Source organism: Pongo pygmaeus, chromosome 4 (assembly GCF_028885625.2).
Source record: "Pongo pygmaeus isolate AG05252 chromosome 4, NHGRI_mPonPyg2-v2.0_pri, whole genome shotgun sequence".
Classification (NCBI taxonomy): domain Eukaryota; kingdom Metazoa; phylum Chordata; class Mammalia; order Primates; family Hominidae; genus Pongo; species Pongo pygmaeus.
In genome coordinates, this window is record NC_072377.2 from 184,568,284 (window position 1) to 184,594,812 (window position 26,529).

At 49.8% G+C, this 26,529-nt stretch overlaps 2 protein-coding genes and 1 long non-coding RNA gene across 13 annotated transcripts in view; 1 reads left to right on the top strand and 2 right to left on the bottom strand.

Moving 5' to 3' along the window:
• Positions 1–17: 17 nt before the first annotated feature.
• MRNIP (MRN complex interacting protein) lies at positions 18–20,245 on the bottom strand. 8 transcript variants are annotated; one of them, XM_063665401.1, is made up of 8 exons: positions 19,588–19,827; positions 17,183–17,229; positions 14,264–14,323; positions 10,355–10,443; positions 6,531–6,606; positions 4,651–4,808; positions 3,627–3,714; positions 18–633 (listed from the first exon to the last, which is right to left on the bottom strand). In XM_063665401.1, the coding sequence occupies exons 1-8, from the start codon at positions 19,697–19,699 to the stop codon at positions 136–138; spliced, it is 1,128 nt and encodes a 375-aa protein (XP_063521471.1). In that variant the 5' UTR covers positions 19,700–19,827; the 3' UTR covers positions 18–135. The 8 variants fall into 8 exon arrangements, with proteins under 8 accessions (XP_063521471.1, XP_063521473.1, XP_063521470.1 ...); XM_063665403.1 differs by lacking the exon at positions 3,627–3,714 and having other exon boundaries at positions 4,644–4,808; XM_063665400.1 differs by lacking the exon at positions 3,627–3,714 and having other exon boundaries at positions 4,530–4,808.
• LOC129037507 (uncharacterized) lies at positions 19,867–22,127 on the top strand. The gene is made up of 2 exons (XR_008502828.2): positions 19,867–20,668; positions 20,883–22,127. It is a non-coding gene; the product is annotated as an uncharacterized LOC129037507 (long non-coding RNA).
• A 766-nt stretch (positions 22,128–22,893) lies between these two features.
• The window catches only part of TBC1D9B (TBC1 domain family member 9B), a 43,941-nt gene continuing 40,305 nt past the window's right edge, over positions 22,894–26,529 (bottom strand). For all 4 annotated transcript variants that reach the window (XM_054489714.2, XM_054489713.2, XM_063665396.1 and 1 more), the window contains 2 exons: positions 26,107–26,213; positions 22,894–24,950 (listed from right to left, as the gene is read on the bottom strand). In XM_054489714.2, coding sequence (XP_054345689.1) covers positions 24,270–24,950; positions 26,107–26,213 — 788 coding nt within the window. In that variant the 3' untranslated portion in view covers positions 22,894–24,269. The remainder of the gene's footprint in view (positions 24,951–26,106; positions 26,214–26,529) is intronic.

Genomic DNA, 26,529 nt, shown 5'->3' on the forward strand with positions numbered 1-26,529 from the left:
ATATTTGCAGAGAGAAATGATTGTTTGACAGTAAGTTTATTGTTAGTGGTTCTTACACAGTATCTTTAAAAGTGCCTTAGGGGAACCTGTCCCTCCTAACAAGTGTATCTCGATTAATAACCTGCCAGTCCCAGATCACAGATCATCATCGAAGTCTTCCCCAGTTGTAAAGAGGTCACATAGTCGTGTGGGTCGAGGATTCTGTGCCTCCAGGACCAGGGGCCCACCCTCTGCCCAGGGAGTCCTTGCGTCCCATGAGGTCTTCCCACAAGGCCTCTCTGGCCCGGATGTGACGGGGTGTGTGGCCCAAGGAAGCTGGACAGCGGCAGTGGGCCTGCTGAGGCCTTCCCTTGAGGCCTGTGCTCTGGGGGTCCCTTGCTTAGCTAACTGTGCTGGACCAGCTGGCCTGGGGTCCCTCTGAAGAGACCTTGGCTGCTCACTGTCCACATGTGAACTTTTTCTAGGTGACAGGACAAATCGCGCCCATTTAGAGGATGTGGCTGTAACCTGCTGGACAGGATTCCATAGCTCCTTCCCAGGACCCCTCAGCTCCCTGGCACTGCAGTCTGCAGAGTTCTCCTGGAGGCAGGGGCTGCTGCCCTGTTTCACCTTCCATGTCAGGCCAGCGTGTCCCTGAAAAAGAAGACGGCCATGCCCTCCATTTGTAAGAACAATGCCAGGGCCCAGCAGGACCGCCTGCCCTGCCTGGGCCTTGGCTGGGCCTCTGGTTCTGACACTTTCTGCTGGAAGCTGTCAGGCTGGGACAGGCTTTGATTTTGAGGGTTAGCAAGACAAAGCAAATAAATGCCTTCCACCTCACCGCAAACCTTCTGCTAAATTGCATGACCAGGCTTTCCAAAAACAAGACATTCTCATGTCATCAGGTGATCCATCTCCTGGGGACCTCAGAATCAGGTCACCGGTGCCTACAAAAGAGGTTTGAGCAGGAGGGCCTAGAAACGTCTGGAAAGGGGTGGGCTGGCTCCATTCTGCTACCTCCTACCTGGGAGCGGCTCTCCAGAGCCTGCCAGGTTCTACAGCTGCAGAGGTGGCAGCACCGAGCTCCCTGTGGGATAGGACTGGGGCTGGGGTCTGGCTTCTCTCACCCCAGGAACCAAAGATGCTCTGAAAGTTGGGTGTAGGCCGGGCGCAGTGGCTCACGCCTGTAATCCCAGCACTTTGGGAGGCCAAGATAGGCAGATCACCTGAGGCCAGGAGTTCAAGATCAACCTGGCCAACATGGCAAAATCCTATCACTACTAAAAATACAAAAATTAACCGGGCGTGGTGGCGCGTGCCTGTAATCTCAGCTACTCGGGAGGCTGAGGCAGGAGAATCACTTGAACCTGGGAGGCAGAGGTTGCAGTAAGCCGAGATCATGCCATTCCACTCCAGCCTGGGCAACAGAGCGAACTCTGTCCCAAAAAAAAGTTGGGTTGTAGGCTGGGAGCAGTGGCTCATGCCTGAATCCCAGCACTTTGGGAGGCTGAGGCAGGCAGATTGCTTGAGCCCAGGAGTTTGAGACCAGCTTGGGCAACATGGTGAAACCCCTTCTTCTACAAAAAATTAGCCAACTGTGGTGGTGAGTGCCTGTGATCCCAGCTGCTCGGGAGGATCACTTAAGCCCGGGAGGTGGAGACTGCTATGAGGTGTGATTGTACCATTGCACTCCAGCCTAGGTGACAGAGTGACACCCCGTCTCAAAAACAAAAGGCTGGGTGCAGTGGCTCATGCCTGTAATCCCAGTACTTTGGGAGGCCGAGGCGGGTGGATCACTTGAGGTCAGGAGTTCGAGACCAGCCTGGCCAACATGGGGGAAGCCCTGTCTCTACTAAAAATACAAAAATTAGTCAGGCGTGGTGGCAGATGCCTGTAATCCCAGCTACTCAGGAGGCTGAGGCAGAAGAACTGCTTGAACCTGGGAGGCAGAGGTTGCAGCGAGCCGAGATCGTGCCATTACACTCCAGCCAGGGGAACAAGAGTGAAAGTCCATCTCAAAAAAAAAAAAAAAAAAAAAAAAGTTGGGTTGTGCTGCTTACAAAGGGAGAAGCAACGTGAAAGCAACGAGAATGGGTCCCTGCAGCACTGCCACCCAGGCAGTATGGAAGAGGCTCTGCGGCCCTGAAACCTGATGTCAGCTTTGCCACTGAACTTGCCGTGACCGCACAAAAACTGCAAGCCTCAGTTCCTCACCTTTAAAACAAAGCAACAGGCTTGAGGGAGCATGAGACACAATGATGCCATTACAACGTGCAGCCCAGGGACTGGCCCGTGGCAGACTCTCTGGTCATTCTTCTAGGATTTGGAGATTCAAAGCCACATACTTACCCAGGATCACAAAACTAGTTGGCAGCAACATCAAAGTTTGAATTCTGCCTCTTGGCATGAGCAGTGCTCTGTGCGTGGTGCGAGGTCAGCGGAGACCGACCCTGGCTGACGTGGGGGTGGGGGCAGTGACTGACGCCCAGTGGACTCCCAACTGCAGTGCCCTTGCTGTGCCCTGGCTCCTGTGACAGGCAGAGCAAACCCTGCACTCTGCAGCACTGGATATGCGGTGGGGCCTACTGGACTGGAAGCTTCAAGAACAAGACAACCGGGCCAGGCACGGTGGCCCACACCTATACTCCCAGCACTTTGGGAAGTGGGAAGATTGCTTGAGCTCAGGAGTTTGAGACAAGCCTGGGCAACATGGTGAGACCACGTCTCTAAAAATTTTTTTTTCTATTGCCCAGGCTGGAGTGCAGTGGTGCAATCTCAGCTCACTGCAACCTGCGCCTCCCAGGTTCAAGCAATTCTCCTGCCTCAGCCTCTCGAGTAGCCAGGATTACAGGCGCGTGCAACCATGCCCAGCTAATTATTTTTAGTAAAGATGGGGTTTCACATGTTGGCCAGGCTGGTCTCAAACTCCTGACCTCAAGTGATCCACCCGCCTCGGCCTCCCAAATTGCTGAGATTACAGGTGTGAGCCATGTGAGACACCGTGCCCGGCCTCTACAAAATATTTTTTAAAGATTAGCCAGTGTGGTGGTGTGCATCTGTAGTCCCAGCTACTTGGGGGCTGAGGCAGGAGGATCACTTGAGCCTGGGAGGTTGAAGCTTCAGTAGGCTATGACTGTGCCACTGCACTCCACCCTGGGTAGACAGAGTGAGACCCTGTCTCAGAAAACAAAAAAGAACAAGACAACACTCTAAGTGAAGAGTGCCTCACATACAAGAGTCCACAGCTGGACAAATGTGAGTGTGGAAGGAAGCATCTCCCAGGATTCAGGGCGGCCCACTGACAACTCCTGCCTGGACAAAGGTCCCCGTGCTCCACGCAGAATGAGATGATGGCCCTGACCCATCGTCAGGTTGACCTGCTGGCCAACCTCAGTTGCTCCAATGGTCCCAATGCTCTTTGGTCCTGAGTTACCCTCATGGGAGACGAGAGGCATGGGAGGGAAAAAGGGGGTACAGACCCGAGGAAGGAGCTGGCTTCAGACAGAAAAGACAAGAAACCCAGGTGGGAAGATGGGCTTTCTGCGGGTAGGAATCGCACACTTCGTCAACTGTGACAAAAGACAAAATTATCCCACACATACTCAGTGGTCACTGGGACCAGAGAGAAACTGTTCTCTGTCACTGACCTTCTGGGGTTCCCAGGTGACCTCAGAGCCACCTGAGTCCTGGACACCAAGGCTGCATGGAGGCTGGACGGTGCTCTGGCTCCACTTCCTGTCAGGACAGTACCGTCAGTAGTCCCGTGCTACTCTCCAACGGCATCCCGAGCCTGACTCCACAATCACATGGCCCACAAGCTCGGGTGGCCGCCTGCTCGTTCCTACGCTTCCCAGGCAGCTGCTCAGGGTGCCCAGCCACCACCCAGGCCCTACCCCCCTGCTTCACAGCTTCTAGGTGCTAGAAAGTTTTGTTTTTACTTTAGGCAGGGTCTCACCGGCACCGCACCCAAGCTGGAGTGCAGTGGCTCACTGCAGCCTTGGCCTCCTGGGCTCAGGTGATCCTCCTGCCTCAGCCTCCCAGATAGTTGGGACCACAGGCACGCACCACCATGCCCCATGAATTTGTTTTAAAAAATCTGTTGTACAGATGGGGTCTCCCTATGTTGCCCGGACTGGTCTCAAATGATCCTCCTGCCTCAGCCTCCCAAAGTGCTGGGATTACAGGTGTGAGCCACTGTGCCCGGATGAAAGTTCTGGTTTGAAAGCAGAATCTACCTCCTGAAAGCACCTGCCCTCTAAGAGCCTCCCTAGATCCTTAACCTAAAGCAGTCTCTCCAAAAAACTCACTGAAGTGCCTGAAGCAGAACAAACCTTCCTTCAAGTCTGAGGTCTCTGCTTTTCTGTGCTAAAAGCTCTCAGGCCTGTCAGCTACTCTGGCCACTTCCCTGAGGTCAGTACAGTCTGAGATGTTCAAAATTATAAAGGGTATGCATACTGGTGTCCTACCCAGCCTTCGCCTCTGCACCGGCAGTGCCCAAGGGCCAGGTGGGCCGTGGGGCCAGCACTGGCAGAAGCTGCCCATTTTCCCACCTGCTGGCACTTGCCACCTAGGCTTCCCGCGCTTGGCTGATGCTCAGTGGCTCGCTGGTGCCCCACTGCTGGAGGCAACATAGGCCCTGGGCCAGGGCTGGAACGGAGACGCACTTGGCACCTTTCTCTAGGCAGGTCTTGACTGAAGTGGGGGCCTGGCTCCTCCATTTTGGATGAAGGCTGTTTGCTGAAACACACTCCTCTTCCTTCCAGCTCCAGTTCTTGGGAGTCCTTTTCTAGATACTTCAGCCAGCGACTCTCTGAGGGCTGCGATTTTTCCTACCAGATTGAGAAAAAAGTTGATTCTCAGTACTGGAAAGCAGGCAGTTTTATCGAAAACCCCCAGCCCAACTCTTGGGCCTGAGGATCTCAGGAGTCATGTCCAGCTCCACTCTAGGAAAGGCCCTGGCTGGAAGGTGATGGACACCAATACCCTGCGATGCCGGCAGGACAGTGCTCACTGGAACAGGCCTCGGGAAGGCGGCACGGCCACCAAGAGCCTCGTGAATGTATACGCTCCCGGCCCAGCAATTCCACAGAGAGAAGGCAGAGGTGCCCGTCCCAGTCTTCTAAAAAATAGCAAATTTCATTTATAAGAACAGAAGTGGCCAGACGCAGTGGCTCACACCTGTAATCCCAGCACCTTGGGAGGCCGAGGCTGGCGGGTCACCTGAGCTCAGGAGTTGAAGACTAGTCTAGGCAACATGGTGAAACCCCGTCTCTACTAAAAATACAAAAATTAGCTGGGCGTGGGGGTGCGTGCCTGTAATCCCAGCTTCTTGGGAGGCTGAGGCAGGAGAACTGCTTGAACCTAGGAGACAGAAGTTACAGTGAGCCGAGATCATGCCACTGCACTCCGGCTGGGGGACAGAGCGAGACTCCATCAAAAGAAGGAAAGGAGAGGAAAGAAGAGGAAAGGAAAGAAGGAAGGGAGGGAGGGAGGCAGGCAGGCAGGCAAGCAGAAGGGTGGAAACAACCTAAATGCCACATAATAAAGGAATCAATACTGGTACATCTACTACATTCTGTAAATACGCTGTTTTTTTGAGACGTCAGGGCTCCAGTGAGCAGCGATCATGCCTCTACACTCCAGCCTGGGTGACAGAGGGAGACCCTGTCTCAAAAATAAAATAAGAAATGAAAATCACTGAAAATCACTATACCGCAACACAGAAGAACGATACAACTGAAAACTAGGATGCAAAAAAGTATTTCTGATGAGAATGATATAAAATTAAGTCTGTAAATGGATCAAACTGGAAGCACAGGCACAGGTACCAGAAGAGCATCTTTCTCTGCTTATAACAAAGTGTGAATCTGGCCAGGTGCACTGGTTCATGCCTGTAATCCCAGTACTTTGGGAGCTGAGGCGGGAAGATGGCTTGAGCCCAGGAGTTCGAGACCAGCCTAGACAACATAGGGAGACCCTGCCTCTACAAAAAAGAAAAAAAATTAGCTGGGTGTGGTAGGGCACACTTGTAGTCCCAGTGACTAAGCAGCCTGAGGTGGGAGCACCACTTAAGTCCAGGAAGTCAAGGCTGCAGGGAGCCACGACCGCGCCACTGCATTCCAGCCTGGGCGACAGAGTGAGACCTCGTTTCAGAGAAAAAAAAAAACAGCTTGCAGTCTGGAACAAGGAAAGACGGAAACCCAGGTGTTTTACCCCATTATTCTTTCCCTCTCAGAGGTATGCCCAGAGTGCTGTGGGAGCAAAGTGGAAGCAGTATAAGGTGATATTTGAGCTACATTCAGGAGATCTCCAAGCAGACAGAGGAGAGAGTCCTTTGCAGGGTATTGTAATGATTGGTACACATGGCTGCCTCCATCCTTACAAAAGGTACAGGTTTATTTATTTTTGTGTTCCCTGAAGCTTTAAGCCAACTGCCTGTCATTGGGTGGCATCAACACACATATGCTATACAAATGACTACTGGATACATCTGTGCATTCATCCCTTCCCTGACACAGAGCCAGCCTGGGGCAGGTGGGCCTGAGGCTTACCTGCTGCTTCACATTCCCAGCCTGCTGGTGGCCCACGTTTTCTTCTTCACCGGCACTGACAGTTTCTTCTAGAGACCTTCAGGGAAGACCATACATATGCCCTTTGAAAAATGACCAGGGGCTGGGCACGGTGGCTCACTCCTGTAATCCCAGCACTTTGGGAGGCTGAGGCAGGTGGATCACCTGAGGTCAGGAGTTCGAGACAAGTCTGGCCAACATGGTGGTGCATATCTATATTCCCAGCTACTTAGGAGGCTGAGGCAGATAATCGTTTGAACCCGGGAGGTCTGCAGAGGCTGCAGTGAGCCAAGATTGCTGGAAGATGGAATCACATGACAATGGAGATAAGTTGTAGCTTCAACCTCCCTGGGCTCAGGTGATCCTCCCACCTCAGCCTCCTGAGTATCTGGGACCACAGGCATGCACCACTACACCTGGCTAAATTTTTTCTTCTTCTTTTTTTTTGTAGAGAGGGTTTTGCCATCTTGCCCAGACTAGTCTCAAATTCCTGGGCTCAAGTGATCTACCCATCTCGGCCTCCCAAAGTGCTGGGATTACAAGCGTGAAGTATGTATCCAGCTGGTATTTGATTTTAAAAATCATTTTTCCAATTGTCCACTGCATATATATAGAAATACAATTTAATTTTGTATGTTGACCTTATATTCTTGTGATCTTGCTAAATCATTAGTAGCTTTTTTGTAGATTCATTAGGATTTTCTACATACACAATCATGCTATTTGCAAATAAAATAATGGTTTTATCCAGTTTGGGATTTACTGTGTTTCCTTAATCTAAAAATGTTATGTCTTTGATTCCGGAAAATGCTGCGCTCTTATCTCTTCAGTTATTGCTTTTGCCCCATTCTCTTAATTATCTTTTGCTAGAACTCTCCTCTGTAACCTCCATGTCTCTCAACTTTCCCTTATATTTTCTACTTTTCCATTTTTCTGTGTTGCATTGTGAATAATTTTTTAGATTTATCTTCCATTTCACTAATTCTCTTCAGCTGCATTTAATCTGTTTAACATGTCCACTGAATTTTTAATTTCTTTTTTTTTGAGATGGAGTCTCACTCTGTCACCCAGGCTGGTGTGCAGTGGCACAATCTCGGCTCACCGCAACCTCTGCCTCCTGAGTTCAAGTGATTTCCAGCTAATTTTTGTATTTTTAGTAGAAATGGGGTTTCACTATGTTGGCCAGGCTGGTCATGAACTCTTGACCTCAAGTGATCTGCCTGCCTCGGCCTCCCAAAGTGCTAGGATTACAGGCATGAGCCACTGTACCCGGCCTGAACTGAATTTTTAATTTCAATGATTATACTTTTAAGTTCTGCAAACTCTTTTTTTTTTTTTTTTTTAAAGACAGAGTCTCACTCTGTTGCAGGCCTCACTTGAGCCTGGGAGGCGGAGGTTGGCTCACTGCAACCTCCGCCTCCCAGGCTCAAGCGATTCTTATGGCTCAGCCTCCTGAGTAGCTGGGATTACAGGCATGTGCCACCATGCCCAATTAACTTTTGTATTTTCAGTAGAGACAGGGTTTCACCATGTTGGCCAGGCTGATCTTAAACTCCTGACCTCAAATAATCCGCCTGCCTTGGCCTCCCAAAGTGCTGGGATTATAGGTGTGAGCCGCTGCACCCGGCCTCTTTTTGGTTCTTTTTCAAATACACCTATTTTTTTGGATGTGAGGGTGATCTGGCTGTGACATCTGTCACCCCATCAATCACCAGGGTTGGTGAGCTGATCTGGATGGCTAGGTGGTGTCCCATTATTCCCTCACCGTTCCATGTGCGTCCCTCCTGAAGCTGTGCGCTTGGTCAAAGAGGACGACCACTTCCAATAGAGGAGGAGTGGTCTTTGGTCCAGGGTATATGAGTAGCTGCACTCCCCTGCTAGAACCTCCAAACAAGCTCTCAAATACACCTATTTTTTGAAGTCCCTCATCTTATCACCCACTTCTTTTATTAAATATATTAAACATGCAATATCATGTATTCTGAAGTCCTTATGGGTCTGACTTTTCTGACTGTTGCTCTGCTATCTTTCGCTCCTGGTGGCATATTTCCTGGAATGTTAAATGATTTTAAACTCCTGAGTATATGCTACTTGGAACTTTTTCTGTGGGAATTCTTTTTCTTTTTTTTTTTTTCAGACGGAGTCTCGCTCTATTGGCAGGCTGGAGTGCAGTGACGCGATCTCGGCTCACTGCAGCCTCCGCCTCCCTGATTCGAGCAATTCTCCAGCCTCAGCCTCCCTAGTAGCTTGGACTACAGGTGCCCGCCACCACGCCCAGCTAATTTTTGTATTTTTAGTAGAGACGGGGTTTCACCGTGTTGGCCAGGATGGTCTCGATCTCCTGACCTCATGATCCGCCCACCTCAGCCTCCCAAAGTGCTGGGATTACAGGGGTGAGCCACCGTGCCCGGCCTCTGTGGGAACTTTAAGGCCCGGCAATTGAAGATATATTGCTGCAGAGAGGAGCTCCATTTACCTCTGCTTCCTGGGACAATTAAAACATAAATTTTCCGCTTGAGGCTTTTCACACAGGGTATGTAAAAGGCTGAAAAACCAAGCAACTACTTCCTTTTATTTCCAAAATCTTAGAGAGATTTCCCCCTCTTCAGCCATTGCCAAGGTCCATACAGGCAAGTTGCCTGTTGCAGAGTGGATCTAGTTCATTTGTACACCGAGGGTGTAGTCCTCTGGGGGCTCAGTTTTGTTACGAGGTGTCCTACTGGCCCGCCCCACACTGACCAGGCCGTAGGTTTTGTCTTCTCAGGGCCTCCTGCACCCCTCCCAGCCGTCGAAATGGAGGCTCCAGGGCACCGGGCTTCAATCACCCCAGCAGCTCAGGTGCTTCCTCTCTGGATTTTGGTTTCTACATTTTTTTTTTTAAAGCCAGTTAAATTTAGCAGTGGAGAGTTGTATACCAACTTCAGTGACACTAATGTTAATAAGTTCTGATAACCCACTACCATCGGACCAGCTTCTTCATTTTTGACCTCTGAGAGTTACTTACTTACTTTTTTTTTTTTTTTTTTGAGATAGTCTCGTTCTGTTGCAATGGCGCAATCTCGGCTCACTGCAACCTCCGCCTCCTGTGGTCAAGTGATTCTCCTACCTCAGCCTCCTGAGTAGCTAGGATTACAGGCGTGCACCATCATGCCCGGCTAATTTTTTTGTATTTTTAATATAGATGGGGTTTCACCATGCTGGCCAGGCTGGTCTCGAACTCCTGACCTCGTGATCTCCCGCCTTGGCCTCATAAAGTGCTGGGGCTACAAGCATGAGTCACTGCGCCTGGCCGAGAGTTACTTTCTTTCTTGTCAGCTCATCAGTGCATTTAAAATAGCTAGCATTTTTAGTTATTTTCAGTAGGAGAACTGCTCAGGGTGTTTGACTGCCATATGGTAAGACATGGAAGTCTAAGGGACTTTTCCACTGCCCCAGGCCCAGTGGGGTCTGTCCTACCAGGGCCTCTCCAGTGAGCCTGCCACAAATGAAAACAGCTGTGTCAAGAGCCTTTCAGCTCTGGAGGCACAGAGCAATGGCCTGCCAGCTTTAAAAATCACAGGTCTGGGCCCCATCACAGGCAATCAGGTGAGAATCTCCTCGGGTGAAGCTCAGCCCCAGTATTCTAAAAATCCCCAGGGTCAGTTCTGAGGGCAGCTGCTGACCTCAGATGGCAAAGTGACAGCAGAGACCTGGGGCAGGTCCAGCCAGAGCAGAGTGCCTGGCCCAGGATATCCACTGTGTACTTCTATTATCCAGTCAAGACGAAAACAGGGCAAGACAACCACACTCTTCTCAAACAACTGTACCTGAGTGGCAGCTCTGAAACTTGTCCCTGTAGTAGATTTAATTTTTGGACATGGCGTCTACAGTCAGCACCAGAGCCTTCACCATAAGCCTGAGAAACCAAAAAATATATTACATTTAAAAAGTGCTGGCAGAATGCTGAGAAACAGATCCATTTGAGATGCACCTCAGGGAGGACAAAGCCGTATTCTGCAAGGCCCAAAGACCCCTAAAGCAGCATGCAGGAATCCTAATGACTGACGGCTGTCTCTAGAATGATTTACAAACCAACAGTCTCTGCAACTAATAGTTTAGATCTATGTGGCTGTCCCACAAGCACCCTGAACTCTACCTATTGAAGCCAAACTCAACCCAAAGCCCTACACAAAATGGTTAGTGAACATGAATAAAAAGGTCACAGGAGAAGTAACACATACTGCCAAAAAATATATGAAATGATACTTACCTTCCCTGATAATCAAAGGAATACAAAATAAAATACATTTTTTTCCACTTAGCAGTCACAAATTCATCCAACAAATATTTATTGAATACCAACTATGTGCCAGGCCTCATCTAGGGGTAGACAATACAGGAATGGACAAGACTGCTTGTCATCATGGAACTCACATTCAAGTAAGAAGAGACAGGAAAGAAACAAGTGAGCCATGTCACCTATCAGATGCTAGTAAGTGCTCCTGAGAAAGACAAGGCCAGGAAAGAGGCCGTACATAAGAGCATACCGTTTTATATAAGGTGTTCAAAACAGTCAAGGAATGGATCTCTAAGAAGGTAACGTTTGAGCACAAACAGGAAGTTATGAAGAAGCAAGCCACATGGCTGTCCAGTGGAAGAACATTCCAGCAGAAGCAATGACATGAAAATGAGTGTGAAGACCCTGAGCCTGGAATTTTGGAGGAACAGTGAAGAGGCCAGCATGGCTGGAGCTGAGTGGTCTAAGGGGAAGATGGTAAGAGATGGAATTTGAGAGTATGGGTCCTGCTATAGTACACGCAGAATCAGCTTCACGGGTATGACAGCTGCTCTACTGTCGTCATCTTGAAATTCCTAACAATCTGGTCTTTGAACCTGTGTTTTGTAAGTGAAGTCTGCTGGGACAATGGAGCACATCTGTGATCAGACACACACACTATATACGTGTCCAGTGTTCCTCAACACCCCACTGGCAGGAGCATTCTTGATGTCCCGTGAGCACAGAATTCAGTGGACTCCCAGCTCCTGGCAGCTAGTAAGTCAAGTGAGAACTGAGAACCAACCACTGTTTTTAGCAACACAGAGACCACTGCTGACTGTGTGGGACTGTGTAGCAACTGTAAGGGACACGTAAGGAGTGCAGTCCTGTTTGCAGCACATTTGCGTGAGAACGGAGGAGAGTAGCTGGAGGGGGAAATGGCAAAGACCAGGCTGGCATAACCAGTAGCAGTGTGTTCTTCCATAGGGCAGGGCCTGCTGGCTGGATACTGAAGCGCATCCTTCCCAATATGGGTACAAAACTAGACTTCATTTTCCAGTGTGCGTGTGGTCAGGGGTGGCCACGAAACCGGCCTCTTTCCATGGCACTGTCACTTGTTTCCCAGCCTGGCCCTCAAAGCCTCCCGGTAGCTCCTCCAAGCACCTGCCCTTCTCAGTGGCTAGAAGCAGCTACAGATGAGCCTCAGGGAATAGAAGCAGCTCAAGATGGCAGGAGCTTGGATCCCTGAGCAACCACATCAAGGGCAGCGCCCTGCTGACCTTATCTTCTTCCCAGGACTGTTATGAGATGCTCACCATGTGGGGTGTCTGCCTACCTGGTAAGCCAGCCCCTCTCTTCTGAGACCCAATCCCAGTTGACTGGACCAGAGGTGGACATCCGAGTCAGCCTGGGCCAACCAGCTTCTTCTCCTAGGAATTTATCATTGAGACTCAGCTCTTCCAGTTGGCTTGGAATGAGATTCTATGGACTTGGAGCAGAGAATGTGACTGAACAGTCTGGGGAGAAACAGAAAGGGAAGGAGAGGAGAAAATGGAGTAAAGATATAGGGAGAAGCTGGCTGATGGGCAGGAAAAGCTGATGCCTGGCTTGTCGGTAGCTTTTCAGTTCTTGGGGCTAGTTTTTCAAGGGATTGGGGATGAAGTTCTGCCCCTTGGATTCCCTAAGAGATCTCATTACCTTGCCAGCACTTTATTTTTTAACTTTGCTGAACCCATTCTGAAGTGTTTTCCCTTTTTAAAAAAAAATATCAGCCGGGCACGGTGGCTCACGCCTGTAACCCCAGCACTTTGGGAGGCCAAGGCGGGCAGATCACAAGGTCAGGAGATCGAGACCATCCTGGCTAACATGGTGAAACCCCATCTCTACTAAAAATACAACATATTAGCTGGGCGTGGTGGTATGTGCCTGTAATCCCAGCTACTCGGGAGGCTGAGGCAGGAGAATCGCTGGAACCTGGGAGGCAGAGCTTGCAATCAGCCAAGATTGCGCCACTGCACTCCAGCCTGGGCGACAGAGCGTGACTCCGTCTCAAAAAAAAATAATAATAAATAAATAAAAAATATCAGGTGAAGGCACTCATCAACATTATGAAATGTTTTTGTCTACTGAGGCAGGTGGATCATTTGAGGTCCAGAGTTCGAGACCAGCCTGGCCAACATGGTGAAACCCCGTCTCTACTAAACATACAAAAAACAAATTAGCTGGGCGTGGTGGCATGCACCTGTAGTCCCAGATACTCAGGAGGCTGAGGCAGGAGAATCGCTTAAACCCGGGAGGCGAAGGTTGCAGTGAGCCGAGATCGCGCCACTGCACTCCAGCCTGTGTGACAGACTGAGACTCCATCTCAAAAAAAAAAAAAAAAAAACCAAAAAACCAGCAATTTAACTTCTAGGACTTCGTCCTAAGTAAACATTAAACAGCTGGTCACGTGGATAAAGAGGTTTTTGTAAAAAGCTTCACGGTAGAGTTGTGCATAATGGTCAAAAGGGAAACCAACCTAAATGCCCAATAAGGTTGGACCGGTTCCTTTCTCACTCCACAAACACCGAGCACTGTGCTAGGTGCTGCGGATACACCAGTAAATAAAAAGCCTCTGTTCTCATGGAACTTACAGCCTTAGATGGACAATCTGCGCATAAACACGTGACTATGTAACTTCCATAGGATACTGAGAAGAGGGAGGGGAACTCCACAGTGAGCACAAAGGCCTGAAGAGGGAGCAAATTTGGGTTTAAGGTCAGAAAGAAAGCACATGGCTGTAGGAGGAGAGGAAAGATGAGAGGTGAAGGGAGAGGTGGCACTGGGGCTGGAGCAGGAAAAGAGCAAGTTCAGTAAGGCAAAGGATGCAGGACAGTTTGGGGTCCTAGAGTTCAGGAGGGGCAATACGGATGGACTGAAAAGACGTACTCAATGCCAGGTGCAAACAGCTGGATAAGAGCATTTACAGCCTGCCCCTGCCTGCCTCCACTTCCTGAGCCCACTCTCCCACACCTCCACCTCCACCAGCCTCTGCCCTTCCCCAGCTGCCCTGATTCCTCTGTCATCTTCTCACAGTCCCCAGTGCTTTCCTTTCCTTGTGCTCAGCCGAGTTTTAAATTATGTAGATGCGTGTGTGCATTAGTTTCTCTTTCCCTTCCACACAAGCGCATCTGTGAGTGCAAGAATGACAATGGGCTTACTTTCCACTGTTTCCCTTGTGCTTGGCACACAGAAAGTACTGAAGAAATACTTGCTGAATGAAGAATCAAATGGCAGTACCTTTGCAGACACTGCTCTATCCATTTCACTTCCTGAAGGAACAGGAAGCTCGGAAGCAGGAGCTCCGTGTCTGGGGAGCTTTGTGTGAGAGAAGATGATCCCAGCTGTGGCATGCTGGGACTCCCTGGAAGGGCTCGCTGCAGGCCTGCGCCCCACCTGCTTTCTGTTTTGTAGGACTCACCCGCAAAAAGGACTGCTTCTCTCCACAAGCTTTGCATGTCCACTTGACACTCTTTTTTACCTGCAATGAAATTTCAGAAATACACCTCAGATAATTATTTAAAACAAAATGGAATTGGGCTGGACGCGGTGGCTTATGCCTGTAATCCCCCTTTGGGAGGCCGAGGAGGGCAGATCACGAGGTCAGGAGTTCGAGACCAGCCTGACCAATATGGTGAAACCCAGTCTCTACTAAAAATACAAAAATTAGCCAGGCATGGTGGCAGGCACCTGTAATCCCAGCTACTCAGGAGACTGAGACAGGAGAATCGCTTGAACCCGGGAGGTGGAGGATGCAGTGAGACGAGATTGCACCACTGCACTCCAGCCTACACAACAGGGTGAGACTCCATCTCAAGAAAGCAAACAAACAAAAAACAAATGGAATTGGATCTGAAATTTTTTTTTTTTTAATCCCAAGTAGCTGGGATTACAGGTGTGTACCACCACGCCCAGCTAATTTTTGTATTTTAGTAGAGATGGGGTTTCACCATGTTGACCAGGCTGGTCTCAAACTCCTGACCTCAAGTGATCCACCTGCCTTGGGCTCCTACAGTGCTGAGATTACAGGTGTGAGCCACCATGCCTGGCCCGAAATAATTTTTTTTTTTTTTTTTGAGACGGAGTCTGGCTCTGCCGCCCAGGCTGGAGTGCAGCGGCGCGATCTCGGCTCACTGCAAGCTCCCTCTCCCAGGTTCACGCCATTCTCCTGCGTCAGCCTCCCGAGTAGCTGGGACTACAGGTGCCCGCCACCACGCCTGGCTAATTTTTTGTATTTTTAGTAGAGATGGGGTTTCACCATGTTAGCCAGGATGGTCTCAATCTCCTGACCTGGTGATCCACCCGCCTCGGCCTCCCAAAGTGCTGGAATTACAGGCGTGAGCCACCAGGACCGGACCTGGCCCGAAATAATTTTAAAAACTGATGGAAAGAGTACAGAAACAAACCAACACGTGTAAAAATTTAGCATATCATAACCATAAAGGTGGTACTTTAAAAGGGAGAAAAGAACAGACTATTTAACAAGTCCAGGTTGGTGCTGGGAAAACTCGCTATCTATATGAAACACAATCAAATTGGGCTGGGCACAGTGGCTCAAGCCTGTAGTCTCAGCGACCAGGGAGGCCAAGACTACTTGAGCCCAGGTGTTTGAGGCCAGCCTGGGTAGCATGGCAAGAGCCTGTCTCACAAAACCAAATCCAAACAAAACAAAACCACTCTGAAAGACCAAATTGAAGCTGTAAAAAAAAATTCCATAATATTCCTGTCTCGCAAAACCAAATCCAAACAAAACAAAAACACTCTGAAAGACCCAAATTGAACCTGTAAAAAAAATTCCATAATATTTAAATTATTGTTAAACCTGGGTCTAAAAAAAATTCCATAACATTTATTTTCAATTCTTGTTAAACCTGACTAGATGTGTTCTCTCTTAACATGATAAAATGCCTAAAACCCACTCTAATGCTGGAGAATCTCTACCAGCATTCCACATGGAAGTCAAGAACAAGCCAGGGTTGCCGGCTATTATTTACCATTTTTTTTCTGGATGTACTAGCCAATGGAATTAGAAGAAAGTTGTAAGATGTATAAAAATTATAAAGGAGGGGAAAACCCTATCATTATTTATAGACATAATTATAATACCTGAAACAACTCCTGACCTCAAATGATCTGCCCACTTTGGTCTCCCAAAGAAAAGCCAATTTTTTAATTTTAATTTTAATTTTTATTTTTTTTGAGACGGAGTTTCGCTCTTATTGCCCAGGCTGGAGTGCAATGGTGAGATCTCGGCTTAGTGCAACCTCCACCTCCCAGGTTCAAGAGATTCTCCTGCCTCAGTCTCCCAAGTAGCTGGGATTACAGGCACGTGCCACCACGCCTGGCTAACTTTGTAGTTTTAGTAGAGACAGGGTTTCATCATGTTGGTCAGGCTGGTCTCGAACTCCTGACCTCAAGTGACCCACCCAAAGTGCTGGGATTAAAGGCGTGAACCACCACGCCCGGCTGCTACCTGATATAATTTTTTTATCCGAAAACCAACATAATGAAATGAGAAGCCGCTAAAACCAGACAATCTAATACAGTGGTTACGTACAAAATTAAGATACCTTCAAAAATTAATATAGCTTTTATATGAGCAGACATCTAATTAGAACACATAATTGATACAGAGTCCATTTATAACAGCAACAAATAAAATGTTACCAAGGGATACCAAGGTTACTTGAAGAAACGTAATGGATCATGTTTAACACCACAAAGATGTCTAGGTTGATTAACATTAATACGATTAATATGATCCTAATACAAAATCATGAGGTTTTTGGGGGAAGTATCCAAAAGAATTCTAAGGAGGACAATGAGCACCTACCAAAAATTGAAATGGGTAATGACTTAGCAATTTTACTTCTCAGCTTCTACCTTAAAACACCAATAAAACTGTGGATTTTCTATGAGTATATAAGCAAGTAAAAAAAGCTTTTTTTTTTTTTTTTTTTTTTTTTTGAGACAGAGTCTGGCTCTGTCGCCCAGGCTGGAGTACTGTGGCATGATCTCCGCTCACTGCAACCTCTGCCTCCTGGATTCAAGTGATTCTCCTGCCTCAGCCTCCCAAGTAGCTGGGATTACAGGTGCGTGCCACCATGTCCTGTATTTTCTGTATTTTTAGTAGAGACGGGGTTTCACCACGTTGCCCAGGCTGGTCTCGAACTCCTGACCTCATGATCTGCCCCCCCCCCGGCCTCCCAAAGAGCTCGGATTACAGGTGTGAACCACCTCACCCGGCCAAGAAAAGCATTTTTAAAAGTTTAGGACTCACAGAACCTGGTAAAGGGATTAATTCTGGGAACTGCTGAGATAGTATGGTTCTGCCACTTACTAGATGGAGAAACCGCTTGATTCCTATGGATTTCGGAATTCTCATGTCTGTAAGATGGGAATGATGCCTAAGTCAAAGGTTGTTGAAGTTAAACGTGTTAAAGTAGTACATAGCCGACTTGCAATTAAAATGGTCAATGTCCTCTTTGGTTTCAAGTAATTTTTCTTTGTTTTTGAGACAGGGTCTGGCTGTCGCCCAGGCTGGAGTGCAGTGGTGTGAACACGGCTCACCGCAACCTCTGCCTCCTGGACTGAAGCGATTCTCCTGCCTCAGCGCCCCTGAGTAGCTAGGACTACAGATGCGCGCCACCACATCTAGCTATTTTATTTTGAATTTTAGTAGAGACAAGGTCTCGCTACGTTGCCCAGGCTGGTCTGGAACTTCTGACCTCAAGTGATCTGCCCTAGTGGGCATCCCAAAGTGCTGAGATTATCGGCGTGAGCCACCGGGGCCAGGCAACTCACATTGCATAAGGGTGAAAATGACCACGAGGGTCAGGGGCGCTGGCTCACACCCGTAGTCCCAGCACTTTGGGAGCCAAGGCGGGAAGAACACTTGAGTCCAGGAGTTCCAGACCAGCCTGGGCAACACGGCCGAAACCTCATTCCTACAAAAAATATAAAAATTAGCTGGGGATGGTGGCCCGCACCTGTAGTACCAGCTATGTGGGAGGCTGAGGTGGATCAGCTGAGCCCGGGAGGTGCAGGTTGCAGCGAGCTGTGATTGTTACCACTGCACTCCAATCTGGGCGACAAAGCGAGACCTTGTCTCAAAATAAATAAGTAAATAAATAAATAAATAACACTGGTGAACATGGAAGAGTGAAACAGGGAAACAAACAAAGAAATAGAGGCCGGGCGCAGTGGCTCACGCCTGTAATCCCAGCACTTTGGGAGGCCGAGGCGGGCGGATCACGAGGTCAAGAGATGGCGACCTTCCTGGCCAACATGGTGAAACCCCGTCTCTACTAAAAATACAAAAATTAACTGGGCTTGGTGGCGCGCGCCTGTAGTCGAAGCTATTCGGAAGGCTGAAGCAGGAGAATCGCTTGAACCCAGGAGGCGGAGGTTGCAGTGAGCTGAGATCACGCCACTGCATTCCAGCCTGGCGACAGAGTGAGACGTGAGACTCTGTCTCAAAAACAAAAAAAGGAAATAAAAATAAATGGAAAATTTGTTTTTAAAAAAGAGCATGAAACATTAGACGTGTAATAATTTAAAAATGCAAATGATCTCCCTTTATTTGCAACTCTTAGGACCCAGCTCCCGAAAGAAAATAAGTAAAAAGTTTCTGAGCCCTTAAAATGGCCCTTACAAACGCTTACCATTAAATGCAAGCTTACAGACACATACTCAGCATCTTATTGACTTTTTAACATACCTTTTAAAGAAGTCTGACGCAGGCCAGGCACAATGGCTCTCGCCTGTAATCCCAGCACTCTGGGAGGCCGAGGCAGGCGGATCACCTGAGGTCGGGAGTTCGAGACCGGCCTGACCAACATGGAGAAACCCTGTCTCTACTAAAAACACAAAATTAGCTGGGCATGGTAGCGCATGCCTGTAATCCCAGCTACTCGGGAGGCTGAGGCAGGAGAATTGCTTCAACCTGGGAGGCGGAGGTTGCGGTGAGCCGAGATCGCGCCATTGCACTCCAGCCTGGGCAACAAGAGCGAAACTCCGTCTTAAAAAAAATAAATAAATAAATAAAGAAGTCTGATGCTATTCTTTCTCAGGGAATAGCAGATTACCAATAATTAGGAGGGAGGGACTATCAGAAGCGGATACGGTAACTGCAGTGTTAAGTGGTATCAAGCAGGGAGACAGGTGCGATCCAGAAAAGGTTAAGTGGCATTCTCTATCTGGCACGCTGAAAGTTAGGGAGGCAAATATGTTCTAGAAACACAGATTATTTGTCTTTAAGACTCCGGGGCCCGTGGTTTATGCGTCGGCGAACAGGCATATCAAGTCCCTGGCCCCGCGGAAAAGGACGGCGGCAGAGGCGCGGGGCGACCGAGAGGGCGCCCAGGTGTGGGGCAGGGACGCCGCCGCGGTGCGCCCGGGCTCTAAGAACCGTCCTCCCCGTCTCATTGAAACTGAGACAGGGCTACTTCGTGGGGTAGGCTCTGCGTAAAGGATGCTATACTCAACCGGGTTCTCCCACTACCTGCTACAATTCACAAGAGGCCACCTCCGCAGAAACCATTACCTCTGGTTTGTACAAGAACCAAACAAAAAGCTCAGAACGTTATGCGGGGGCGACCCCAATGAGACCTGCCCTCAGCGGTCCCTGCACTCCTTCGGGCTCGGTGCATCCCGGAGCCATTCGAGACAACACCTACAGCCCCGCCATTCCCCGTCCGCTGTCCCCGCGCCGGAGGAGAAGGAGGTGGCTGTCACCCGCCAGACCTGGTGCGCCTGGAAGAGGCGGCAGCTGCAGCAGCGTAGCACCCGAGAACGCTGAGGCGGCGCCATCCCTGCTTGTGCAGTCGCCAGCCAGCCAAGCGCGTGCGCTCTGCATTTGTCCTGCCGCGGCCCCGCCCCACGTACGCACTCCGGACCCTCTAGTCCCCTACGCCGTCTCGCATGCACTTATACTCTTTGCTCCGGCCGCTGCGGCCCCGCCCCTGCGCACTGGGATCCCTCTAGCCTGCCGCGCCTCTCGCTGGTCATTTGCGCCCCTCCGACCTCGGAAGGAGTCCTGGATCCGGGTGGGTGCGGGATTCCTGGTAGCCGACTGGTCGTCTGACCAGGGCAGTGTCCGCATCTTCCTAAGGCAGCGGTTCCGGCCCTGGGGAGACTGGAGTTGAGACGGCAGGGCCTCCGCTGACCAGTCCTTGGGCTGTCGCACAACGCGGAGCGGGGCGGAGGGGCCGCCCTGCCAGGCCTGCGCTGCCGTGCTTTTGGGCAGCAGCGAACAGTTAGCCTTTGAACCGGAGCCCGGGGTGGAATACGGCGAGACGGAGGGGCTCACCAGACTCACGCTTCCCGGAGAGGGCGGCGGAGGCGCGCGGCCGCCGAGCGCGAAGCCGGTCCCCCTGCAGCCCCGGGAGTGTCCCAGGCCCATCCTACGCAGGGCGGAGGCGCCTCCGCAGCCCGACGCTCACGCCGCAACCCTGTGTGGCTTAGGGTTGTAACCTCGTTGGAAAATAAAATACAAAAAATATTAAAATTACCTCCCACCGTACAACCCCCGGTGTCTAGGGTTGTAATTTTAATTTTTTTCCCAACTTTTACACTGTGAATAATTATCACAAAAGCGAGGTTTTTTTTTTTTTTTGGGAGACAGTCTCGCTCTGTCGCCCAGGCTGGAGTGCAGTGGCGTGATTCTCCTGCCTCAGCCTCTCGAGTAGCTGGGATTACGGATGCCCGCCACCACGCCCAGCTAATTTTTGTATTTTTAGTAGAGACGGTGTTTCTCCATGGTCTCGAACTCCTGACCTCAGGTGATCTATCCGCCTCGGCTTCCCAAAGTACTGGGATTACAGAGGTGAGCCACTGCACCCGGCCGACACTCGCTTTTAACAGCAGAAACCATCCCGTTGAAGAAAACACCCAATCCTGACAAGGGTGCAGGGAGGGCTACCCCTCTTACAGGGTGCTGGGAGAACGGTCAAATGCAAAACCGTAGAAAGCAACCTGGCAATACTGCTACCCCAAGAAAGGAATCCCTTCACCTAGGTGATTTATTATTCATTCCCTAGTGTTTCCTGAAGAATACTAGGAAGAAATGGAAATCAGTGTTCTGAAGAACGGCACGGACTCTTAGGCAGTTCCATCAGCAAGAACCTGAGTTTGAAGTGACAACGTGCTGTGGAGAGGCAAGGTTACAAAATTACATCGTTTGACTTCTGTGACACCGGCATTATTTTCTGGAGTGTGTGTGTGGCTAAGGTCGTAGGTAATGCTAATTTTTAAATTTTTTCCAACTTTTGTACAGTAAGTTATCAGAAAAAAAAAATTGAGAGACAGTATGCCAATAGACAATGGTCAGATAACGAATGACAATAAACTGTAGCCTCTGCAGTAACCGGGCAGTCGGCTGCGTGGGAAGGACGTGGTCAGGACTGCTTGCTCCTCTATTTTTTGTACCACCCTCCCTATGTCAGAACCAACCCAAGAAAGCGCTCCCCAAACCAGTCACAGAAAACATCCTGCTTCTTGTTAGCTCACCTCCAGTTTCCAACAGCCTGCGGTCAGAACCACCTGGAGCCTTCCCCGTTTTCCACCCCCTGGGTCCTTGCGCCTACCTACACCGGTGATGGTGCTGACTCCCTTGCTGTGGCAAGCTCTGAATACTGTTTCTCATTTGGGTGGTCTTCCTTCATTTCTACGTTTGAGTTATTGTGGCTGAGAACAGAAGGCATCTGCAAAAAATGTTTTATGCTTAATGAAAAGAGTAGAATAAAAATTTCATATATGACATTAGTTAAACTCTGAAAAAAAATACAGAATAAACACCAAAATACTGAGGAGTAATCTGTAACACTAGGAAAAATTGTTTTTCTACTTTTCTGTATATTTTTCTCCTTTTGGCAGTAAACCTGTAATCCTTTAAAAATTCATGTATATAGTTTTTTTCTTGGAAATTATAAGAATGATTTGATGAGTGGTTTGATGCAACTTATATTACTTGGTAAGCAGTTTTAAAATATTCACGTTTACTTATAAAATTTAAATTTTTTATTTGTATTATCTATATATTATTTAATGTTACTGTTCTGGCTGTTAAACATTTTGAGTTATCTTCCCAGGTTGAATGATTTATGGATGAAAGTACTATTGTACATTTTCGTACATTGTATCATGTGAATAGGCCAGATTCCTCTTTTCTATTCTTTGGTTTAATTTCTTTGGTGTATTCACAAGCTTATACTTCCACATATTAAAAACATTTATCTTACCTCTGTAAAGACAAAAACTGGAAAAAAAAAAGGCATTTATCCAAATTCCAAGTTATTCAAATCTAATTGAATATAATCAATGTAAGACTTAAAATTGCCAAATGTGTGGGGTTATTATATCTTAATTATATTAAGGCCAAGAACAGTCTTTTTGGTATAAATCATTTGAAATTATTTTATGGTAGTTTGTGTAAATACTAGAAAGGAAATTGAAGCCAGGCATGCTGGTTCATGCCTGTAGTCCCAGCTACTAGGGAGGCTGCGGCAGGAGGATTACTTCAGGCCAGGAGTTTGAGGCTGCAGTGAGCTATGGTCATGCCACAGCACCCCAGTCTGTCTCTAAAACAAACAAAGAAGCAGGCTGGGCACGGTGGCTCACGCCTGTAATCCCAGCACTTTGGGAGGCCAAGGCGGGTGGATCACGAGGTCAGGAGTTTGAGACCAGCCTGACCAATATGGTGAAACCCCATCTCTAGTAAAAATGCAAAAATTAGCTGGGCGTGGCGGCGCACGCCTGTAGTCCCAGCTGCTTGGGAGGCTGAGGCAGAAGAATTGCTTGAACCCAGGAGGCAGAGGTTGCAGTGAGCTGAGATCACGCCACTGCACTCCACACTGGGCAACAGAGCAAGACTCGGTCTCAAAAAAAAGGAAAGCTACTTAATTAAAACAAAAACAGCAGCCACAGAGATATACAATAGTACCTCTGAGTTTCACCTTCTGCAGCTTTAGTTACCCAGTCAACAGCCACCTGGAAAAGAGATGAGTACAGTACAAGAAGATATTGTGAGACAGACCACATTTACAACTTTCATTACAGTATAACCGTTACATTTTATTATTAGTTATTGTTGTCAATCTCTTAAGGTGCTTAATTCATAAACTTAATCACAGGTATGTATGTATAGGAAAAAACAGTATGTATAAGGTTTGTTATTATCTGCGGTTTTAGACATCCACTGGGGGTCTGGTTTTAGATATCCACTGTATCCCCTGTGGATAAGGGGGTAACTGCTGTATCTTTTAGTAGAAGCAAGAGCAGCCCCATGTGGGGGCTAACACTGGACACTGGTCAGTTTCAGGTCCTCATGCAAAGTGAGGGTATCCTTGTGGCTCAGTCCTGGGGCCCCCTGCGGTCACCTTTGGCTCCACAGTCTGGGTCTTGAACCCAAGGGCAGACAGCTTGCTACAGCCCAGGCCTGAGGATACACTTCCTTCACCAGGACCCACAACCCCTGCCCATGAAGACCTGTGGAGCTCAGGGCATCCCCTGATGCAGGTTGGTCAGGACCTGCCCAGCCTGCACCAGCAGGTTCTGCTTCTCCATCTGACCTGGCAGGCCTTGCACTCTTCCACCCACTGTGGAGGACTAAGTGTCTTGAACTTCCAGAACACAGCCAGGGCCCCGTACTTGGCCTGGGGAGAAGTTGGGAGGCCTAAGCAGTGGTTGGGGGCCACAGCAAGGCATTGCACACAGTGGGTTTTATTTCTTTCAGGGATTTATTAAGGCATTGAGCACAGTGTAATTTCTAGCCAAGTGAAATGAATCCAAGGACATATATCAGGACCTGAGGGATGTGCTTTTAAAGTTACTGGAAAGGATGATGAGCTGAGAGCATGTGTACGGCCACACCTGTGCGCAGCACCCACCCTGTGCAATAAACATGTTCTGCCCATGTTCCTCAGTCAGGAGGTTCAGGCTCCCGGAGAGCACCTGAGGGTTCCATCACTTTGGTGCCCAACAAGCACATGCCCCCCAGCCTGGTACCAAGAGGCAGGAATGACCCCTGTACCACATAGCTGCAGGAAAGCATCCACGGATGGAGGGACTCAGCTGGCCTGGCCACAGTGCGGGGCACAGAGGTATGAGGCAAGCAAGGGCAGATCTGAGAGCCTCTAACGCTAGGCAGGTGCAGCTGGTGCTAGGCGGGCTCCCACCGGGTATAAGGAAGGTGGGAGCCACAGCCTCTTCCTGGGCCCAGAAGCAGCCGGCGCCAGGAGATGCAGGCCCAGGGAATCTGTCTAAGGCAGCTGGGTCTGCACCAGCCTTCTTTCCATTCACAACTCACTGCTCCTGGGAGAGCAGGAGGGGCACACCTTTAAAGAGAAACTGATAAGGGAGAAAAGGCAGGAGGAGATGAGGCCAGCCCCACTGATGACACCTCGGGTCAGGCCTCACAGCTGCAGGCATCAGCCGGAAACTCCAGGCTGCTCATGGTCACTGGCGGTGCTGAACTGTCTCTCCACTTTCTTTTGGTCCTTGATCTTGAGTCCAACGTCCATTCTCTTCTCAAAGAAGTTCACCAGCACGGACTCCGTCAGGATGGAGGCCAGGATCTGCTCGAAGGAGATGCACCAGTCGGTGTCGACGGTGCCGCCGATGCGGGCTGTGGGGCTGCAGGCCTCCCCGCCCACCAGCACCGTGTCGTCTGCAAGGTCTTCACACTGCAGGGAGCCCGTGCTGACCACCGAGTATGAGGACATGGACATGTCGTCTTTGGTTTCATCGTCAGACAGCAGCTGGGAGGGTGAGCCCTGTCCCTCGCCACTGCCTCCCTCCACCACCACCTGGGTCTCCTGTGGGGCTTTCCCGAGGTGTGTGTCTCCGCCTGCTTTGGCTTGGGGGTCTCCTGCAGCTGGGGGCTGAAGCTCCCTGGCTGCATCCTGATGCGGTTCGGGTGCTGGCGGCTCGTCCTCCTCAGTGGCACAGTCCCTGGGCTTCCTGCCTGTGCGGGCCGAGAACTTCTTCCCCACCTCTCCGATGCGGAGCAGGAGGCTGGCCACGGTGGCGATGGCGTGGTACAGGTCCTGCTCCATGGGGTCTTCACTGAACATGTTGTAAAGCGTCTTGCACAGCTCAATGAACTGCTCCTTTTAAGGAGAAAAACAGAAGAACGGAGATGGTAAAAGACCAGTCAGATGCGGTCCATATTAGCCAAACTGATGACAAGGGCCAGCCTAAGGATGTTGGCTGCCATCTTGTTAATCATCTCCACGAGCCTCATCAGTCCCATCTCACAGATCAGGACACAGGCTCAGAGAGGGAGAGCGGCTCGACCAAGGCCACACAGCTCTTCAAAAGGCTTTCCCCTCCAGCTGCCTTTCTCTCAGCACATAGAGCGTGCTGGTCTGACCTGGAGCCTCCCTGTTTCTAGGTCCGTTCTGTTGGCACAGGGAGATGGATTTCTACCACGACTCTAAATCCAGTCAGTACAAGGACTTCTCCGTTGTGTTTTAGAATCACTTTTGATTTTAATCAGAAGCAACCTCAACTCAGCCCTTGAATGAAGTTCTTTAGAAGGTGATGGTGAGGAAAGTACAGCCTGGGTCAGCTGGGGAGGGGGATCCTGGGGAGGGGGATCCTGGGGAGGGGGGTCCTGGGGAGGGTGGGTGCTAGGTCCTTAAGCCACACGTCTAGGCCCCCTGGCCCAAGAATGGGAAGAATCCTTATCGCACGTGGTGCCCACTCTCCAGGCCTGCCGGGGGAGTGGTCAGATTGCAGGCTCCCCTACTGGGCACAGCTAGGCTGTGGGTCTGGCCCAAGGGCCATGGTCAGGCTGGTGCTCCAGACTTGCCTTTGGCTCAACACTTGCAGTTTGAAGCTGGGGTCTCCCATTTTCTGGCTGTGAGACCCTTGGCAAGACACCACGCTCCTGATCTGCGAGACCAGTGAATGAAGAGTGGGTGTGGAGGGTGCATGTGAGCCTGCGTGTGCAGAGCCCTGGGCAGGGCTGGCAGGGTGCATGGCGTGGAACGCGTATCTTGTCAAAGGTAGCCTATGAGCCTCTGGCTCCTGGTTCACGGACACTCAATCTGGAAACATGCCCCTGTACAAGGCCCTGGAGCAACTGGCCTCTTGTCTTTCTGGAATCATCACTGACTGGCAACCAGGACTAACGGGCTCTAGAGGCAGGGAGGAGCCTTCCCACCCACGAGGAGATGCTGCAGTGCGGGTGCTGTGATATCAGGGCCCAGTCTTGGTCAGAACTCTCCAGAAATGTCTACTGTGGGCTCCAGTGGAGCCTACCTGGTTCATCTTGGGAAGATCCTTAATCGTCTCCTTCTGAGCCTCTTTCTCCTTGGCCCACATTCGCAGGTAGTGCCGATAGTCCGGAGAGCTGGTCCCCTTCCCCTCTGCAGGATAGGAGGGAAGACGTTAATCTTTGTCATGTGAGAGAGAGGGCTGCGGGCTGACAGCAGGGAGAGGAAGAGTTGGGTGTTTTCTGGCATGGAGTCACCGGGACCTTTTATAAAACACCCTGGCATTTGGGAAGGCGGTCATGGGAAAAGAACCCAGAACAGCCACAGGTTTCCCCTAAATTGCTGCAGTGGTTGGACCTAAGCTGATGGCAATGATCCACAATTCTTCTCTCAGATGAGGAGTCACAGGGCAGCTGGAGAGAAGCTGGCAAGAGAGGGCTGGCTGGGTGCCCGTGGGGCTGGGGGAGAG

Bases quoted from the DNA above. Each gene is read 5' to 3' on its own strand.
- MRNIP (XM_063665400.1), bottom strand. From the start codon at position 19,699: ATGCAGAGCGCACGCGCTTGGCTGGCTGGCGACTGCACAAGCAGGGAT. The intron at 6,607-10,354 runs GTACAGTTGTTT...TCTTCCCTGAAG, and splicing joins GTTTCAGAGCTGCCACTCAG to GTCTCTAGAAGAAACTGTCA. The intron at 4,809-6,530 runs GTAAGCCTCAGG...TCAATCTGGTAG, and splicing joins CTGGGAATGTGAAGCAGCAG to GAAAAATCGCAGCCCTCAGA.